The sequence below is a fragment of the Nomia melanderi genome, chromosome 2 (assembly GCF_051020985.1).
Source record: "Nomia melanderi isolate GNS246 chromosome 2, iyNomMela1, whole genome shotgun sequence".
NCBI classification, from domain to species: Eukaryota; Metazoa; Arthropoda; class Insecta; order Hymenoptera; family Halictidae; genus Nomia; species Nomia melanderi.
Window position 1 is genome coordinate 29,942,105 of NC_135000.1, and position 20,656 is coordinate 29,962,760.

General features: G+C 44.6%; 1 protein-coding gene across 16 annotated transcripts in view; it reads left to right on the top strand.

The window, feature by feature from the left end:
- Positions 1–748: 748 nt before the first annotated feature.
- The window catches only part of LOC116430001 (uncharacterized), a 120,058-nt gene continuing 100,150 nt past the window's right edge, over positions 749–20,656 (top strand). For 6 of the 16 annotated variants that reach the window (XM_076374268.1, XM_076374270.1, XM_076374273.1 and 3 more), the window contains exon 1: positions 752–1,509. In XM_076374268.1, the coding sequence (XP_076230383.1) occupies positions 1,381–1,509 (129 nt within the window). In that variant the 5' untranslated portion in view covers positions 752–1,380. Of the gene's footprint in view, positions 1,510–20,656 lie in introns of all 16 variants that reach the window. The other 10 variants (XM_076374280.1, XM_076374285.1, XM_076374272.1 and 7 more) reach the window with 4 other exon arrangements.

A 20,656-nucleotide genomic window follows, 5' to 3' on the forward strand; every position in this document is an offset into this window, starting at 1 on the left:
TTATTTCCACATTTCTAGATTAATTACGATTACCGAATGCTTCTTTATTTTCCAGACTACTCTAGATCTAATTATTAATAGAATATCAAAGGGTTAATATTATTTAAAATCAAGTTGTATGTTGTTGACATTTTTATTATCATATACATATTCTATACGTAATTATTAAATCATATTTGAAAAGAACTAGAGGTACATGATTAATATTTACTTACAAATATTTTGCAATCTTAATTAGACTTTGTTACCGATTCAGGAATCACGACTGATTGTAGCGACCTCTTCTTCTTATCGACAAAGTCAATGACAGATTTTCAGGTCGATAAGGTCCTCGGATCCAGATCGGTAAAACAGTGCCTTGACCTTTTACGACAGTCTATAAAGTGTACAGTCTATTCCCATTTCTTTTTATGTTACGACATTTCAGACTGCTTTTTTGGATTGAAACCAGAAGGTGCATTGCAGGAATTCTCGTGATAATTATACGATAATAAAATCTATTCTTCTCACTATTCGTTCCTTGCGTCATTTACATCTTCACATTAATGTTACAGTATGCAGTTTGCGCTAACACATTACGCAACCAGTCAAACACTTGACCTGCTCAGAACCGATCGTTCGCATTCGGTACCGCGACCGGAACTGCATCCTATGCTCACATTGCTAAACAGATAACCTTTCCACTTTTGATTAATGCACGTTCGCCGTTGCAGCATAGTTAAGCGATTTACCACATTCGGACAGCGGCGCTACTAGGAACTCAGGGCCGAGATGCAGTTTTTTTTACACAGTGTTTCAGAAACATCCCCTACTTTTTTTGTATCATTTCGCGTAACACTCATTCAAACGAAGTAGTATGAATCCGTATTTAAGGAGACTACAAATGCAATATCGAAGACATTTTCAAGAGACAGAACCAATGCAATTTTAAATTTATCGTTTAATAAAAATGTAATGCCAAAGAATGTGATATACTGTACAGATATTGTTCGCAAAAAAGAACAACTGTACATTAGATCCACGGGAATTGTGCCTGAAAAAATGGAACAATCGTTGAACAAGGGTGAGAAAAAAAAACGAGCGGAAGAGGTGCGCTCGGAAAATTCGAAAGCGGCGGCAGTGACTATGAGAAAGGTCGAAAGACGGGAGGCGTGGCCTCGAATAATCAGCTCAGGGTAGTCCAGTGTCCTTGCGCATATCCAGTGGCTATACGTTACACATGTACGGCAGCTCACGTGTGTATCGTATATACGTAGAAGAGAAGAAGTTTCGAGCGTTATCAATCACTCTCGTCGCTGGACCGAAAGGTGCATCCGAGTCTCGGCGTGTCGTCGACAGGTAGAACAAGCCAGTCTCTCCGTGGATCGAGGGATCACGGCGATGCCCGCGAACAAAGGGAACCTGTCGTCGCCTCACAAAGAAAAGCCTGGAAACGGTTTGACGAACGCTGCCTCCAAGAAGAAGAAACGCTGCACCGTAAAGCATAAAAAACATTGCAAGCAATATCTGGTGAGTGAGCCGAAACGAAACGTTAATTCCTTGCAAGCGAACGGCCATGTTGCGATCGAGTCGAGTCCAGTCGAGCGCGATACAGAGAAGCGTCGTTTGCGTTCCTCGCGTGCACACGTACGAATAGAAATCCGGGTAGCCGCGAATAAATCGCCGACGAAACGGATGAAACCTACGACTTGATCGAGCAACGTTTTCCATCCTGTTTACATTCGGTTTGCTCGGGTGTTCGACGGTCGGGAAAGCTAGCGCGATTCGATCAGTTGTGCGATAGACGCGGTGTTGTAGGTTATGTGTCGCAGAACGCCTCGAGTCGAGACACGATAGGGTTTGTTCACCTTTACCGATGCATGGTCGAAGTGTTACGGGTTGCAACGATCGATCCGGTGCAAGCATGCCTCGGTGCCGGTTACGATGCAGTTTTGCATTTCGAAGTTCCTCTCGTGATTTAAGGCGCCGCGTCGAAACCGCCAGAGTCATTTCCATAACATTCTGGCATGATTCGGCCATTTCCGCGCGGACAGCTCGATTTTTCTCTTTCAACGCGATTAATTATTCATTCGACGGTATTACTTTTGCCGCGTACCGCCTATCTCGTACCGATTCGCGTTTCCGGGAAACGATCGGTCTTTTACCGACGTACACGATTTACCTTATCCACCGAATCACTGTTTTCATTAATATTTCTCTTGTTCTCTCTTTTTTCCTGTTTCTTATTTTTCTTCGCCTTCCTGTTCGCGATGACGTATACGTCGAATTTCTTTTCCGACGTTCCTATCGATTTTTCGTTTTCTTTTTCCTTCGCTGCCGGGTGCGTTGAACTCTACGGTTAAAATAGTCCATTATCCCCTGTAAAGCGCGAATCGATACGAGATAAAATTCCCTGGATTGGAAAGTTTCTGCGGACTTCGAATCACGAGGGACTTCATGCGACGGTTTCTATTAACCTGCCAACCGAAGAGGACCGTGTTCTATCGGTGTTTGCACCCAACCGCATCTTTTTACCGCATTCCATTCTTGTTTACTTATAAACAAATTTTCCATTCTTATTCTATCTTTGTAATATTTGTAACGATATAGATTCGATCGAATTTAAACACGCGGTTAAACGTATCAGCCTTCACGATTAATTTTCATCGGTGAAAATCTGATTTTCGATTGGCAAGTTAATCCGCGTGCACATCGGTGACTCTGATCCTGCAATATCCTACTGTATAATGTGACAATGTATAAACAACTGTTTCTTAAATACATCATTGGAATGGTTTATTTTTTTACGGGACCTGCATTCGAATACCCCATCCTTGACAACACATTAGTGTATGTATATCTCTGTAGCACCTGTTCAAATTGTTCCTTTACACGTAACAGTCGAGTTCGAGGTTCGCGTGCCTCCATTGCTAAGTACAGGGGACGCGGCACGTGTACAGTGCGAGGGAAAAGTATTTCGTACACCGTTCCCTGAAGTATTCCACTGATAATTAACTTTCTTAACACTTAGACCGCCTAAAAAGAATTATAATCTCCTTCATTATCTTCAATTGAACTCATTCAATTCGGTTAGAAACTATGTTTTGTAAAAACAAGAAGTATTTCATCAATTGCAAATAATCCCACTTCAAGACTTAGTAAATAAGGAAAGAAAAGATATACAGAATAAAATGCAATACGTTGCTAAGTGAAAAGTGGGAGATCTCCCCATTCGGTTGGCTAAGTGTTAACACGTTGAACGCCGCACGATTTCATAGAGCAAAGTACGCAAAATGGAGAAAATATAGTATCAAATCATTTCATTGAATTGCGTTATTGTTAGACATGTTCATCTAGCTGAATGTCACTGCATTGTGTAGTATTATTTATAATATAGAAATGTTTTCGAATAGTCAACGTTTAATTGAATGAACTGTAGTGATTCGATTTGGTTGGTCACCGGTGACCACGTTCGACGTGTTAAGGTAACGACCAAATATTAGCCTGTAATAAAAAAATTAAATTTTTGCAAGTTAAGCTAGTAAAGATAATTGTTTACTAGATACTATACAGAAAGTATTAAGAACTGCACAGGTAGCGATGCGCGAATACTTCTTTCTCGTACTGTACGTAGATGTACGTTAATGGACAAGCGCATAAGCGTTCCGTGTCGTAGTTACTACACCGACGAAGAACTATAGCCAATGTTAAATAAATGGAATATGCAACGTTAAATGCACTTTTCATTTAAGCGGCAATGAAAAGGAAGAGTTACCAGGAACGTTCCGCGTGATAATTGAGCTACAAACAAGGCACAAACCAAACAGGAAGGAAAAGAGCATTATCTTTCTGCTTTAAATCAATTTTCATCGCGTTAACACTAGAACTACCGTACCAGTCAAAATGACTGGTTTCGAATTTTTTGTTTAGCAGTTATTGATTGAAGCATTGAATATTCGCAATGATTTTGAAACTGAATAGTTTCATTTCAGTACTATAACGAATCCCTGAAGAAACTGAAAATAATTTACTGTTATTTTTATAGGAATTGCATATTAATCGTATCAAATGCTCGGTAGTTCTAGTTTTAACAAAATGTCGAGATAGTTATTAAATAAAACCATGAAACGAGAACGTTTCCATAATGATACGCTGTTTTGTAGCTCTTACATAAGCTATACATCAAATTTCTCATATATTTCGACGCAACGAGTTATTCCCCTAGCCCCTAGGGAATCGGTGATTTGCCAACAGCCTACGTACCGAAAAAGAACGATTCGATTTTCCGGCTGCGCAATTTTCACGCGGGACGATCCGAATTCGCCCGAGGCGAGCACGGAGGCCGCGTAAATTCGATGATTTCGAGCGGTAAAGCGATTCGCCGGCTCGGATCCGCTGGAATCGCGGCGAGATCTAGGGTGAAACGAGAAATTGTTGCGACGAACAGACACAGGGCCCTGGCGACGTATTAGCGACTTAGGATGCGCATATTGATTTCCAAGAACGCCAAGAAAAAGAGGTTGATGCTGATTCGGCGAGAACAAAAGACGACACCGATTCCACTTCTGCAGTCCACTTGAGCCACTTGCTATTATGTCCCGTGTAGGCTCCGAAGTTGGCAGAGCCGTATTGGCTTACCTGTGCGAAAAGAATCCGGGGACGCCCCCACGTATTTTTCTAATTTCACCCGGGAGGCGTGTCAATTACGGCGCGGCAATGCGACGTCCGCTGTACGCTTCCCGAAAAATTAACTTTGCACTCGGGAAGCAGTTCACGGTCGCCGTTCGATGTACACATCGCAGAAATTCGAGAATTCGATATGGATTTTAAGAATATTTTCCACGCAAATTCATATAAACGCAGTTTGAGAATAAACCGAATCGATAATTGCATCTGACGCAAATGAATTTTCGAAATCACTGAATTATCAGTGTACACGCAACGGGTACTTCGAATTAACAGGAATTTTTCGATGTACACATCTCAGAAATTAGAGAATTCGATAAGGATTTTAAGAATATTTTCCACGCAAATTCATATAAACGCAGTTTGAGAATAAACCGAATCGATAATTGCATCTGACGCAAATGAATTTTCGAAATCACTGAATTATCAGTGTACACGCAACGGGTACTTCGAATGAACAGGAATTTTTCGCGACTCTCATTATGCCGGGGACACCGTTTCTTCTCAATTAAACCGAGGCCGCGGAATTCGGGATCGGTGCAGGAATATTGGATTTCATTTAATAATAGAATGCGTGACCGACGCGTCGGCAGTTGGTCGGTTATTAAACAATTGCACACGCAGCGTTTCGATTGATTAAAAGAAGAACCGCGGACAACGGGAAATTGGGAAACCGAGGACATGTCGGGACGAATGCGATCGATTGTTTCGTGTTTCTATATATACATCTATGTATATATATACATATATATATATATATATATATATATGTGTATGCATGTACATTTTTTTTATTTCGTTACGACCGACGTCGACGAGCATCGGGCGGAGATGTAATTCATGCAATTCGAGCAGGCGCCGTTGCAACGAACGGAAGCGGAAGTCGAGCGTAACTTAACGTCGTGCGTGCGTGGGTGCGTGAATCTATGCGGGTCCGTTTAACACTAGAACTACCGAACGGCTCGAAACAGCTCGTTCCAGTCCCGTTCTTTTTATTATCATTGAAAAGACACACCGCTGTTCCATCGTCGGGAGAATTAAGACACGCAATCGGTGAACTGCGACGATCGGGATGAACGTAAGTCTTTACCAAGCAACGCACGCGAAAATTAACATCCGACAAATCGGGAGTTTCCGTGAATCCTAGGGGTTGAAGTCGCGCCGGAGCCGCGCTAAAGGGTCGCGTGTCGACGTGTCGTTCCTCTCCCGGATTGGCCCGGCCCGTTACCCGCGGAATGAAACGCGTCCGCGCGTCACGTGCCCTATCGATTTCGAATTTAACACAGTTCCCCCGATGGAAAAGAGTATTAAACGAGTTAGAGCCGTAATTAGAGCCCGTAAGAACGAAAATACGACGCGGGCGGTCTCGCTTTTGAGCACCGCCGACGAGGCGGCCCGTGAAGATGTTAAATTAGATAAGCGGAGCATGGGTTTCGCGCAATTACAACTCATTCTGGCTCGCGGTGCACGGTAAACGAATAATTTCCAGCGAAATTCGATTAACTTCCGCGTGACCCTGACCATGTGGAGTTTGTTCGTGCAAAAGTGAATCTGTAGAAGGATACGTTGTTCTTTTTATAAACAATGCACGCTTCCCGACTGTTTCTGTCGCTCGACCCCTTGCAAATTTCCATGCTTGCAGTACTAAATCGCAAACGAATGATTTAGTTACTCGGACACCGAGAGATCGGCAGTTTCCATTTCTTCTATTGCTTAAGAAATCGATAGAAAATTTTTCTTCATCTTCTGAAGGTTCTGAAGAGTTAAAAGTCGCGACGATGTTTTTCGACTAATCTGTCTCTGTATACATGACGATTCGGCAGTCTCCGAAGCCATCGATTAGTTCGCGCGCCGTGGGACCGTGTTTTATCTGTCACCTGTCAATCGGTGTATTTACGAACTATTAATTTGCAGTAATTTGCGCTGGAACATCGCAGCCGTTGTTTACGAACGCCAACGGAAGTAGAAACTGTCCAGTAATGGACAGACGCATTAGCCGAACGGCACTCGAGCGCGCGCGTGTCAGATGTATTTACAATTTCGATATCATCGGATACGATGGTTCACTCGAATCGCATTTCATATTTTATTCCGGCGATTAGTGCGTCCGTTCAGCTATTTCTCGCAGCTATCGCCCTTCCATCGCGTGTCATCCAATTGTCTCCGTCGTTTATACAAAAATATCCCGTGAATTCGTAATCCGTGCGCATCTGTGGAAAGCGGTGAAATAGAACGTTTGTATAGTTCGAATCGAATCATTTGCAAGTCCCCTTTGCTGAAGCGTGATCGTGAAAACAGGAGTTTGCAATAACATTCGCTGTACACTGATTGTACACTGATAAACGAGCACGTGATCGATTTAACTCGCCATGAAGCTTTAATGTTAACCTTGGAAGGTAGTCAGAGCGTGAACCCTTAACCGAGCTGAAAACCTTAAAACGTGGTCTGATAAAATCTGAAAAATTCTTTCCAAATTTTCCATATTCAATCGCAGAAGAGCTTTAACCCTTTGAACTTTACAGGCTCCAATATTGCACCAGTTGTAATATTAAATATTTTAATGAATCTTAAAGAAACTACCCTAAAATTATTCAATTTTCCGAACATCCAAATTTTGTGCTAAGAAGGAAAATAAAAGATCGAAGAAATGTTATAGCATTTCTAATTTTCGCTAGGAATACTATCAAAATTAGTTGCAGTTGCTGATATATTACAAAACAACCTGGAGTGCTAAGGGTTAACTCACGGGGATCATCTAAAAATTCTGGCCTCGGCTGGGTTAATCGATAATACCGTTACACTCAATAGAGATCAAACCTTATCGACATATAATTCAACACACACATTTCCCCGAGCAGTTACAGAAAGACACAACAATCGCACAATATAATTCAAAAACAACGTAATCTACACGCGTTGAAATTCGCTTCGACGAGTAAGAACCATCGACTTCCCCCGCGTAGGACCTAAAAAACGATCGCCCCATATGTTTTGAGGACAACAGATGTCCCTTATCAGGCGAACAAACATCGCTATCGATGTTTGTCTTTCCAGGGTTAATATTTCGCAATAAAAGGCGCACGAGCGAGCGATGTGAAAGCCGAATCCGTCGGAACGCGGGGGCCGCCCGGAATAACTTTCAGAAAAAACGGTTTTCAAAACGCTGCGGTCTGGCTGAACAAGCGGCGCAAGAAAATAAAACAACAAAAACGAAAAACAAGGAAAAAAACGAAGGGAAGAGGAAACTCGGCGTGTTTTCCGCGAGCCCGTATTGTTCGGCCCGGTGTACCGGGCGGCTCGCCGCGAGATAAACTCACCCCCGCCGCCCCAGCCGGAAGTTCAGGCGCAGCCATTGTCCGTTCGATTCCACTAATTTCTGACGATCGGCGATAAGTCCGCGGATAGGCGCGACGCGCGGCCGGCTAAAGATTTTAATTAACCCACTTCGCGCCTCCATGGACGCCGTCGTCGCCGGCGGGTTCATTTTTAACGAGGCGCGGGTGAATTCCCGCCCGGCGACGGAATTAAATCCCGGCGACGTCTGCTCCTTTGTTAGACACCGCGATCTCCTATAATTCCATTATTTTTTCCGTTCCCGGTTGATATCGCAGCCGACTCGTCGCCGCGGAGCCCGATCCCGCGATCGGCGCGTGAAATTCGAGCTGCAAACAGTGATACTTAACCATTTACGATCGTATCAACCTTGATTAGGAGCTACGGTCGACTCAAATCAATTTTCGATCGAAACTCATTTTTGCTGGGATTTTTGTAAGGGGTGAAGATTAATTTTACGTGTCAGTGAAGGTTACTTGGATCGAAATCTTGGAGGAATTTAATGGATGCGACAGTAGATCTTCGATCTACTGGGATTGTTTTCGTAATACTTCAATGTTCAGTTTTTAGGAGTTTGTGAATTAGGTTTTCATTACTTTCATTTTATACGAGTAGAAGGGTGGAAGTGTTCTGTCGAGCTCGTCTTACGATGGCTAAGGGTTAATTCTGCGAGACAGCAAAGGTGAATCAATCGTTAATTTCTTTGTACGACGATTCTTTCTTTACAGTATCGTTTATTTACCGACGTCGAATCTATTTGTTGGTGAATCATTTGAGAATACCGAGGTTAACGCCATTGTAAACGATACCTGGCTTCGCTCCGTTTAGTTTGCCACGTTTCCACTTTTTCTCTCGGTTTTCCCACGGTGAAATTTCCATGCCTCGTCGTTGATAAAGCGGAATAGCGCGAAACGAGAAGTTAGAATCGTCCGAACAGCGAGCCGGCGCGGGAGCTCAGGGCAACGAGATTTCGGTCGCGTTTGTTCCCGAACTTTGGAACTCGTACAATTAAGTTACTGATTTATTAGTCATTTATTTGCGGAAACGTTCAACTGATAACTGAAAAACGAAAATTCCCACTTCCCACCGGAGGCACGGCGAGGCTCGTTTCGGCCGCGCAGGAATCGAGCAGCGAGCATTGTCATTCGGAAGTTCTCCGAGTGACAAACAACGATTTATATTGTATAGGGGCGGTCGTATTTTAAGCGAGATTGTATTTTAAGCTCCCGCCGCGGAATCTTTAATGGCATCGCTTATTAAAGAAAGATGCGGGAGCTCGAATTAATTCGCGGCGCGATTTATGGATCGCGTTTTCCGATGTCTCGGCGCCGCGTCGGTTTGACACGTTGAAGGTTACACGATTTCACTCCGCGAGATGCAGGAAACGAACAATTTACATCAAATTATATATTCAACGCCTTGTTTTACAACAACCTGACAGACTCGTGAGAGATTTTGAGCAGAATTCTATTCTTGTGAACTCGTATTAATTAATTTTCCCTCATTAACGATTACACGAAAGAACTTTCCTCTGATTTCGATGAGAATTTGATTGTCCTGAATTCGAATTAATTAATCTTCTGTTAATAACGATTACACTTCAGAAAAAGAACTTTCCTCTTATTTTGATGAGAATTTGATTCTCCTGAATTCGAATTAATTAATCTTCTGTTAATAACGATTACACTTCAGAGAAAGAACTTTCCTCTTATTTCGAGAATTCAATTCTCCTGAATTCGAATTAATTAATCTTCTGTTAATAACGATAACACTTCAGAGAAAGAACTTTCCTCTGATTTCCATGTATTATTAATAAAATAGTTTTACCTATCATACCTGAGGAATGAATCATAGGGCAAAGGGTTAATCGAATGCCATCAAGTATCTTTGATATTGGTGTACAAATACACTGTTATAGAAATGCCTTCAAATAATCATTTAACCGAGTGAATCATAGTAATTCGATTTGATTGCGGGTCACCAGTGACATGGCATCCGACGCGATACCTATTCCTATCGTAACCAGTCAAATAACTGTTAACGAGGTGAAGATAAACAAGTTAAACGACAAATTCCTTTCAGTGAAAACAGGAAAAAAAGGAAAGACAAGAATTGGAACACTGATTGATCGAACAATACAGCGATTGATATAAAGTTAAACTAGCGAAAGGGAACACGGAATTTTCAATCGAATTTGAAAACCAGTCACGTGACTGACTTGTGGCACGCTTATGTGTTAAGTCAATCGGAAATCGATTCGAGATCCAGGAGTCCCGCCGAGAATTTTTATAATTCGATTTCCATTCGGCTCGCCTCGTGGCTTCTCTCGACTAGCGTCTGGTGTCCGCCCGCCGTGTTAAATAATGATAGCTCCTCGCGTGTAACCGGTATTTACCCAGCCGGAAATTACTAACTGCAGTTAGTTGACTCTTGGCGCGAAGATGTGGAGCAGATACCGGCGTTAGAATTATTTTCGACCCCGGCGTCGAGCAGGAAAATTGCCCCGTCGAGAAAGATTCCGTCTGTCCTGCGAAATTGTCGGTTACGGAGGTCTCTTTCCCCCGCGGTGGCCGGGTCTCTACCGATCCAGTTCTACATCGAAGCTTTAACCTATTAATTCGATCACAATGGGTAGGTGTATCTGGATAAAAATGGCTAAGCCAGGATTGTTCCTCTCGCTGTTCGAACGCGCGATTTTTGATTAGAGGGAAAGATGAAGTCCTTTGGCTTCTATTCTGAATTTTAAGCGTGCTCTTGCAATTTTCATGGGAGAGGAGATATAGATATGGTGTACGTATATTAGATTAGATGTAGATGCCACGGATATAGTAGGAAAGTGAATTTTCCGAGGATCAACAACGTTAAATGCGTCCCTTCCCACGAAGGAACTGAAGTTTATAGAAGATTGCGAATCGTAGTTAGATTTCTTAACACTAGAACTACCGTAATTATTGATATCTTAGAAGCATTGAATATTCGAAATGATCTTCGAAGTAAGCAGTTTCACTTGAATACTGTACGAATGTCCGAAGAAACTGATAATAATCGATTATTACAATTTTTATGGGCAGTACATATTAATCGTATTAAACGCTCGGTAGTTCCAGTGTTAATAGCGACGCGTGCGTCCAGTAATTTTGAAACGATCGAACGAGAGGTCCGTCACGCGTGACCTTTCGAAATGTTGCAACGCCGACGCAAGATCGATCCGTTCGCGAAAAAAGAGAAAGAGACCGGGGCCGAAAGCAAAATCGAGGAAGGTAAGGAATTCGCGCGACTGAATATTCCATGGGAACGCTCCTATTCTTCGCGTGGATGTAGAGATACTCTACACAGTGTTCGTTAGAAGCATGTCGAGATCCCAGAAATTCGTGCCTGCATACTCGATAGAACGTCCTCTGTACCCTACTAGTCGCAAATAGTTGGTTGGATGGTACATAAAATTCAACGCTTTATCCTTTAGCTTGCACGCCACGTCCGCGTGGACCTATGAATATTTATGCCGCCTGGGTAAGTATTAATTTCGCATGTCGACCACTCGCGCGCATACACACACACACACACACGCACACAGGCAGACAGATACGAGCAGATAGATACCAACAAACGTATCCGTATTTCTCCGCGGTGATCTCCGATCCGCAATTCTAGCTTGCTGGACGTCCCTCAAGACGCGAGAGCTGCACTGTACCGTCCGTTGCACGAGACTTGGCACTGTGGCCTGATTGGTCAGTTTGCATCTTATCTCATCTCATTTCTTCTAATTCGCTATTCTTCAATGCGGTTAAACATGAAAGAAGACTATAAAATACGTAGCGTGCAACCTCCTACTCCAGTACGGCCAAACGTCCGTGTTCCGAACAAAACTCAGTAACTTAAAAAATACGAGCGATAAACATGAGCGCAAATGCCTCGCATAAAAGTTGCAAGGTATACAGCTAAACGTATGCTAGTTGTATCTTTGTTTACATTACGATATCACGAAGTTTTCTGTGACAATGGATACTTTGCGTCTCGACCCCAACGTCGTATAAACAGAGAATCGCAATTTATTTACAGAAAATGTTGATTTTTCCAATGAGAATCATTTCGTACAGCAGGAACTGCTTAATGACACATCGGTAATCTTCAGTTTTCGTTGCGCGAGTAGTCGAATTTCGGGGTTTCGTCGACAGGCGGCCGCACCGTGTGCCAGGCCGACTGCCAACTCTCGCGCAACGGACGGTACATACCCGGTGTCCGGATTCACTGCGCCCTCGGCCTCTGGTAGGGTTCTCCGAGGTCCGTTCGCGGCGAATCGAAGGCGTAGAATGCGCGACGGATTATTTGGGTCACGGATATGTTATTTAACGCACGCCGTGGAACGTCTACGTGCCTCGAGCGAAACTTCGCCCGGAAAACGGAGTCGTCCGGGTCGATGGGGGAGAACGCGCGCGGCCGCCGGGCGTGTCCTGGCCACCGACGAAAATAAGCGTGCCGGGGCTGAACGGGACGTGTTACGCGGCTTTACGTAACCGGCCACCGATCAACCCTACCGAAAACAATGCACCGCCGCTCCTACGTTCGACCGGCAGCCTCCACCTTCCCTTTGTTCCGATCCTGTTTCGGGATCCTTCGACGCTGGACTTACGAAACGACTCGACAATTCGTTACACACCGAATCAATTCGGTTCAAAGCAAACAACTATTTTACTGTTATCAATGCATTATATTCAAATGAAATTTCCACCTGAAGTAGAATGAAAAATTTTGTTGTAACTCTTACAAATTGTCGATAGTAAAATATTACGAGCTTAGTAATGAAAGTAAATAGTACAAGTTAATGCAGTTATGCAAATATGTATTCTAATCGTTTACTTCGAAACCAGCTCCTGGAATCGAATTGAACGTGATTCCATTTTTCTAAGGAGAGAATGAACTAGAGTAGGTAAACATTCGCGTCTATGGTGGTTTGATATCGAGCGATGCATATTCCTGTGAAATTATTACTATTGCAATAGGAATTGTTATTGGAAGCAGAATTGAAACAGCAGTAGGAAATAAAGTATTCAAGCACCAACGCGCTTTCATTCGTAGCGATACTACAGTTCACTCGGCGAGTTGACAGGCGCGAAGAAAGAAATTCGCGTTTTTTTCGGGGTGATTAATAGAAAAAGCGTGTCAATGTTTCAAGCCACGGTACCCGCGAGACAGGAATTTGATAGAGTCGAGTATATTCGAGTGGCGGGCCGACGATGCGATTCTTCTATGCGCGACGGCGGGGCGACAGCGCGCGAATTTCGTTGCTCCGCTGTTGAATCGGAGTATTTGAATATCGGTGACTGCGGATAGTTGATAGAGCGAGCGGGGAATGTTTGCACGATCAACACGAGATACCGGCCCTCTAACGATGACGAACTTCGCAAATTGGTTAACAATGTTTGCTCGCTTCGCCGTTTCGTCGCGCGCGCCGGCGACGTCCTCTCGTGAGACCGGAGCCGCGCACGGAATCCAAGGAACTGTCAATTCAAGACTTTCCGCGACTGGTTCGCACTGGAAGCTGTCGTTTTAACCTGTTAACTCCTCGTCGTATGATTTCTTCCATACCTGCGCGCACTGGGAGAACTTTGTCATTGATAATTGACTAAAAACCGAAGAAAATTCTCCATTCATCTACATCCACTTTCGCTTCAGAACAGAACAATTGGTAATAGAAAAATAATATTCAATTTGAATGCGGAATAATCGAATGACGTGCAATTATTGCATCTTCCGTTTGAGAATCTTTTCGAGTCCGACTCGTACACTGTTTTCCATGGTAATTATTTCTATTTTCCCAGTCACTCGGTTATTTATATTCATCTGTATTTCAGTCGTTTTGTAATGATTCACGATTCATTCGTTCTGTTTCGGTATCTAAATATTTGAAACATACTAACCCTTTGCGTTCGAGAGGCGCCTTTCAGTCGCCACTTGATTTGACCCATGGAAATGATAAAATTTCGAATTCAATATTAAATTTTTATATAATGCGTCTACACATGGAACATCGAAATAAAATAGTTCCTGTCACTTAATTTATGCAAGGTATTTCTTTATGTTAGTTGTAAAACATATCATTGATGTTTCATCAGAAAACAATGAATATTTGTTGAGAAAAATATTCTCGAATGCAAAGGGTTAAAGTTTATTATACTCTAGTTTTCACTGCGATTTCAATTTAAATGCCAACCACTGGTTCAACGAGTACGCATTACAACGCGAAATATCGCGACTCCGTGACGAGTATACTCGTCGATCACTGTTGACCGGTTAATTAACCGTCGGCTCGAGTAACTCGAGGCGAGTGGACGACGACGTCCGCGAGGATCGATATTAATTAGATCGATCGGTGATTAAACCGCGAGTATTCGCGAGTCCTCGGCTAACGCGGCGTCCGACGCGTTGTCACGAAGTAGGGGGTTAAGTAGGAATTCCGGTGAAATTCGGTTGGCAGGCTCCCGGCAGCTGTTTCGCGGCGGAAGTGAATGGGAACAGGTGTTAAAAAGGGAAACGGCTTCGATCGGTCGCGTGCGCGTCGGAAATCGCCGCGACAGCCGCGAAGGGCGCCGCTTCGGGGGGACCGTGAACGTTGCCGCGTTTAAAAGTCACCGCGCCGAGTGGTCCCGGCGAAGTTTAAATGAGATTTTCATTTTGCTCGTTGCTCGGGGAAAAACTGTTCGCGCGGAAGACGAACTTTCGCTCGGCCGCGGTTCGCGTTCGTTGATAGAAATCCACATTCGCGCAGGAAAACGCGCTTAGAGGGAATTAGTCGGGGAAAATGCCGTATCGTGACACGGGACATCGGTGTTTCTCGCAGATAACGCACTCGCATCGAGCTGGCGTTGCATGGAGCTAATAAGTCCTCGATGTAATTTGTGATCGACAGATCAGTGCGCAAGTATTATCTGCGAAAAACATTGGTGTTCCGTTTTACTCTCTTCTGCTTCGTGTTGCTCGGGCAGTCTTGAAAGGAATATGTGTCTAATTGGTCAGCTTTTATCTTTTATTTGTTGACATATTGACTGACCGTCACCGATAACCAGAGCTTCCAAATTGAGAATATTTACGATAAGGAAATTAATCAACATAGTTGGTAACAGAAGCAGGTAATTGTGTAACGCGAGTGAATACTGCGACAGGAAATCATTAACCCGTTCGCTGCCAGTCACGAATGTACTAGCCAGAGATTGCCAGTTTGGTACAATCTTGGTTGTATTTGAAATCGTGATATAAAGCGAAATAAATTGAAGGTACAAATGAAAGCACACATTTGTCATTGTTATAAAAGAATAAGGAGTATTGTATAGAACGCCTAAAATTCTCATGGCAGTGAACGTGTTAATAATTATCTCTTATGCCGTTACTATTCTTATGACCGTACTAAACGCTGGAAATTCTCGCAGCAGTCAACACGGTTACACGTAGCCAATCAAAATGATGAACAGAATACATACTTTACGTTCGTGTCGTTCCGAAGCTCCTCTCCCGAACAACACCGGGATTTAGATTACAATTACCGTCAATTCCGCGGCGTCCGGTCTTTACGAGGATGGAAAAACTATCGGGCGTAGTAAATATGTTTCGCCGCGGGCGATATTAGCCCGGCGGGAAACGAATGGTTGTCTGATACGTGCCCGAGCAGCCGCGAGCGAAGGATGAAGCGATAAAGGATTCCGCCAGAATTGAAATGAATGGTAATGGACACGTCGTTTTAATTCGAATAACTGAATCACGCGGAATTATTGAACATAGGAGACGTCGGCTTACGCCGTTCTCAGGATTATTGATACTGGATGTACGGGGTGGCGCTTAATTAATTGTATCGTTCATTAAGAAACGACGAGGACTCTCGTAGAATTAGGAGAAGAAATATATTCTTTTATAGGATTTCGTTGATATACGTCGAGTGGTCGATTACTTCCGATTTCAAATGGCTTGGAAATAATTGCAATATTTGATCGATGTCAAATCAACATATTTTATCAGGAAATTGGATGATAGTGTAATGCAAGAATTGTGAACATTGAGTAATTCGAAGGTTGAATCGTTTCAATATCGAATCAATTTTAACGTTGAACAATTCAACCCTCTGCGAATGTCGACACTTCGAGATCAAGCTTTCATGTTCGCGATACTAAGTTGCAAACAAATGATCGAACTACTCAAACAGCGAGCAATAAGTACACGGTTCCCTTATTCTCCGTTATTCGAGCATTCGACGTGTAATTCAGGGTCCGCGGAAGGTTTCGTATACATTAGAGAATCTACATCCGCAATGGGTTAAACAGAAATCAGAAGGCAAACGTTGCAATCACGAGAGCAGCTCCCTGATATTGCAATTATCCAAGGTTTACCGTGTTACACGTCCGTATCGTTTTTCCCGGGGCGAACAATGGGGAGGACGGGAGCCGGCGAACGAGCGACCGAAACGAGGTTCTGCTCGGTTTTCGAAACGCGGCGCGGCGTTACGCGGAACGATGATTTTTCAAATAGACGAATATTCGGCCGATGCGCGAATTGAAAGGCGCCCGGTACACGCTCGGCGAATTCATCGCGGACCGTTTCGATATTACGCGAGGCCGGGCCGGGGGGCTGTCGCGCGCTGTTTGCCCAAAATGGCCGACGCCGGATTGACCTTCGCCTTTGCCGCCGCGCGCGGCCACTCTCGGGATTAAGCTGGAAATCGAACCGCGGAATGACTGCGAGGTTTATTTTATTTTCCACGAGCGAGCGAGAAGGGAAAGCGTTTAAAAACTTATCTCTTCAACTCGAGGCCGAGCGAATTTTCAAGTGACCAACGTGGTTATACGGTGTCAACTCTCATGCTGGCGACCAGAATGTCTGCACTTATACAAATTTTGGTATAGCTCTGCGTAGATGCTGCGTTCTCAGGCAAAGCAAAGCGAAGAAACATCGACGTGGAAATGTTAACCCTTTGCACTCGAGAGGTGACAGTCACCACTTGATTTGATACGGTACAACTATAGAATGTGATATTTAATGTTAACCTTTGTATAATGCCTCGATACGTGACACATTGGAATAAAACAGGTTTGTTCCTCAATGTACTGATTTCTCTTCGAATCAGCCTCAAAGAACATCGACTTCGCCTCGTAAAGAAATGGTAAATATTTCTAGTAAGAAACATCCGAGTGCAAAGGGTTGAAAAATAGAGATTCGAAGCAAGTTTTGTTAAATCTGCGCGAGAGAAATAAAATTGTCCTGAGTTGCACTATTCTATTGAGTTCAATTGAATCCTCTAAATAACACACTGGAAAAGGTAACATTCACAAGTGTCAATGAGTTCTGAAATAACCTTAAGTGCTGAAATAACCTTTAGTAATAACGTCTGTAGCATTAATTTCATTTTCTCTATGAACGGTATAATTGCGACCATGCATCAGGAATACGTAACGGTGGTAGCAAATGCGGCGACGTGAGTGCAGTTTATTAGAGGTTTGAAAAAACGTTGTCTACGAAATATCCTCGAAACGTCTAGCCTATCATCTAGGACTATCATCAGCGTAATGGGCTTCGAGATGCGTATCTGGTTCGGTCCGTTTCGATCGTCCGTTTCCTTCTCGGCCGGCTAATGGCCGACCGTTCTTCGAACGCCGATTCCATCTGAAAGCGAGCGAGGCGTTAGAACCGGTGTCGTTCAACTACACTCGTGTTCCCCATAATTCCTTCTCGGAAACCCGATAGTTTGCGAGCAGGGGATGAAACGCTAGAGAGTTAAAAAAACCCTAAAAATGTTTTGACTGCCGGGCCATGGCGTTTCAAGCCCACCGGAAACTTCCGATCGATTTCGAGCACGGAATCGCGCTCGGACAAACACGTTCGCTGGATTATTCTATGGCATAATCTCTATTATTACACGTTGCCTCGTTCCCGGTGGCTTTTCGATGCTGACTCTGCGGAATTGCTAATCTTTTGGTAACTTTGTTACCGGAGTCCATGTGAAAGGGTCTGGACATTTTTGCGGCTTTTCTTTCGATGTAAAGGGGGTCATCTTATAATAGATGGCGTGTAGAGAATAGCTGAGACGAGGAATAAAGCGTAGGTGGGATATAGGGGAAGGTAGATGGAACAAATAGTAAGTAGGCTATAGAAGGAGATAGATAGGAAAAGATCAAAGAATGAAGAATAGGAATATAGAAAAAGATAGACGCAGTAACGACTAAAGAATAGGTAGAACATAGAGAAAGATAAATGAATCGAGACGAAGAATAAAGCATAGGTGGGATATAGGAGAAGGTAGATGGAACAAATACTAAGTAGGCTATAGAAAGAAATAGATAGAAAAAGATCAAACAATGAACAATAGTACTAAGACAAGTCTATGGAACATAGAAAAAGATAAAGTACAGAACAGAACATGTAGAACACCAGAATCGCAGAATATTTTGCAGAAGAATGGAACATGGTATTTCTAAAAGGACAGAATATTTCGAGGATTATATCTTATCCTTCCCGCAGCTTCAAGCGTAAGAATATCCGTGCTTCGTACGAGAACGCAGAATCTCTCGGTACACTCGGCTACGTCCGTTCGAATCCCGTTCGTTTCACGGGAAAGCGTATCCCCGGGAATACGGTATTCATAATGCTAACCCGACTATCTACTCCCCGCGTTTATCATGTCATCGCGAGACCGTCTGCGCTCGGGACAAAGCAGGACTCCCTGAACCGGGTAATAAGGATGTCTCCGTCCGAAGAATATAGAGACTTCTTCGCGGAAACAGTGAAATAAAACTCGGCTGAACGCGCGTGGCGCAGCAGAAGCGAACGGGAAGCGTGAATTAATTAGCAGGCGAACCGGATTAATGGGATTCCGCGGGGCAAGGGTGGCGTGCGTGCAGGGGCGGGGTGGTGCGGGCAAGCGCTGTCATTAACGCGTTCGCTGGCGAGCCAGCGTTCACTGGAGTTCTACAAAGAAGAATCGATTCGCTCAATGGAATATCAATAGAAAAACGAAGGCTCAATAGCTCTACCAACCTTTCCAACTCTCGTGTTCCTTGAAATTCGATTCGCCGGTTTCTACCGCAGGGACAACGTGCGTTATTACGTCTAGACCCAAGGTCGTGCATAATTAACGCCGTAATCAACGCGACAAAGGCACGGGGGAAAAACGCGAGAAAACCAGATAACGCGAGAGGTACGCGAAGACGCTACCAACGGAAGAGCAACCGGCGATAAACAAAGGAACACTGCGTCCATCGGACTCAGGGGATCTCGATCAACGATTCAATCCAGCGGAAAGCGGGCGGACTCCAAAGAACTCGTACCGTTTCGCGTTTCACTCCCGCGTGGCGAGCGCGCAGAATCCGCGGGGCAACCGGTCGAAAATCGAATCGCGGCTGCGAACGAAAGTCGATACGATTCGAAAGCGAACGGTGCCGTACCTCTAGGAGATCACTCGATAGGATTCGGCCGATCGATCGGTCGGTCGCCACTTCCTCTCACTCGATTTTCTCCCGGTTTCGACGTCGCGACTCCAGACATTCCCGATCACCAATTCGCTACTCGTCGGTACGGTCGCACGCGATCAATCGGAACCATAAAACTGCGGACTAGAAAGACACCTCTCGCCACTGTGCGGTTACGCTAGACATCGAGTCATCCCCCAACTGTGCTGTCCCGCGGAATCCTCTTTGCCCGGTGCCGTACGCGCGGCGGGTGGGTCGCCACGACCACCCCCGAAGACCCTCCGGGTCACCGACGAACCGGCGAAATTCGAAAAATCGGAGGAGCGCCGTCGAAATTTTCCCGGAGTCCTTTCGGGAACGCCGCAAAACGCGCCTATATCGTCGGCCCCTGCAGGAAGGTTAGCGGCGTCGCGACGCTGGCCCGACATCGTGGCGCCTGCTACGCGAACGGGACGACTAACGGCCGAGCGCGAGAGAAGGACGGACGATCGGGCGTCGCGTAACGCTGCCACGGTCTGGGGGAAGGAAACTACGGGGAGAGGACGGTCGGGGGTGCAGCGGGGGCTGCCGAGGAGAGAGAAAGAAAAAGGGGCGGCGGGGGACGGGAAAAATCGCGTCCGGAGGTGGGCTGGCGAAGGAAATCGCGTCTCGCGCGCTCCGGGGAAAATGCATCGGCAAACAGAGACGCCGCGCGATTTTCCAACGGGAACAAGGGCTAGGGACGGAGGGTTGATGGGCGGAGTGGAAATTTTATTTGAACTGAAGGGAACGAGATCGAAAAGGGATCGGGGAGCTGTCGATCGTGGCTCGAGGATGCGTCTGGGAGATTTGAGTTTTTAATCGTCGACCTGGACAGTTGGCAACTATTGGCGATCGCTGCTCTGGAAGATTCAGCGGAGGTTGTGTTGAGGGTGTAAAGATGTTGTAGTTGTCTAGATGCGAGTATCGATGCGTCTTCCAGCTATGGCGGAGGCGACTGCAATGATGGGTTACAGGCGAAAGTCTTAATTCACTATGATTTACTGTAACTGTTCTTGGGCGGTTGTTTCGGACTTTTGTGGGTACTTGTCCAATAGGGAAGTTCAATGTTTTGTTATTACTGTAGTTGACTTCACCGTTGTAGTTGGTATTGATGGGTTTTTGATCTCTGATTGCGATGAGCACGTGGTTTATATTTGACTTCTGATTTGAGCTGCGGTGATGGGGTCTTG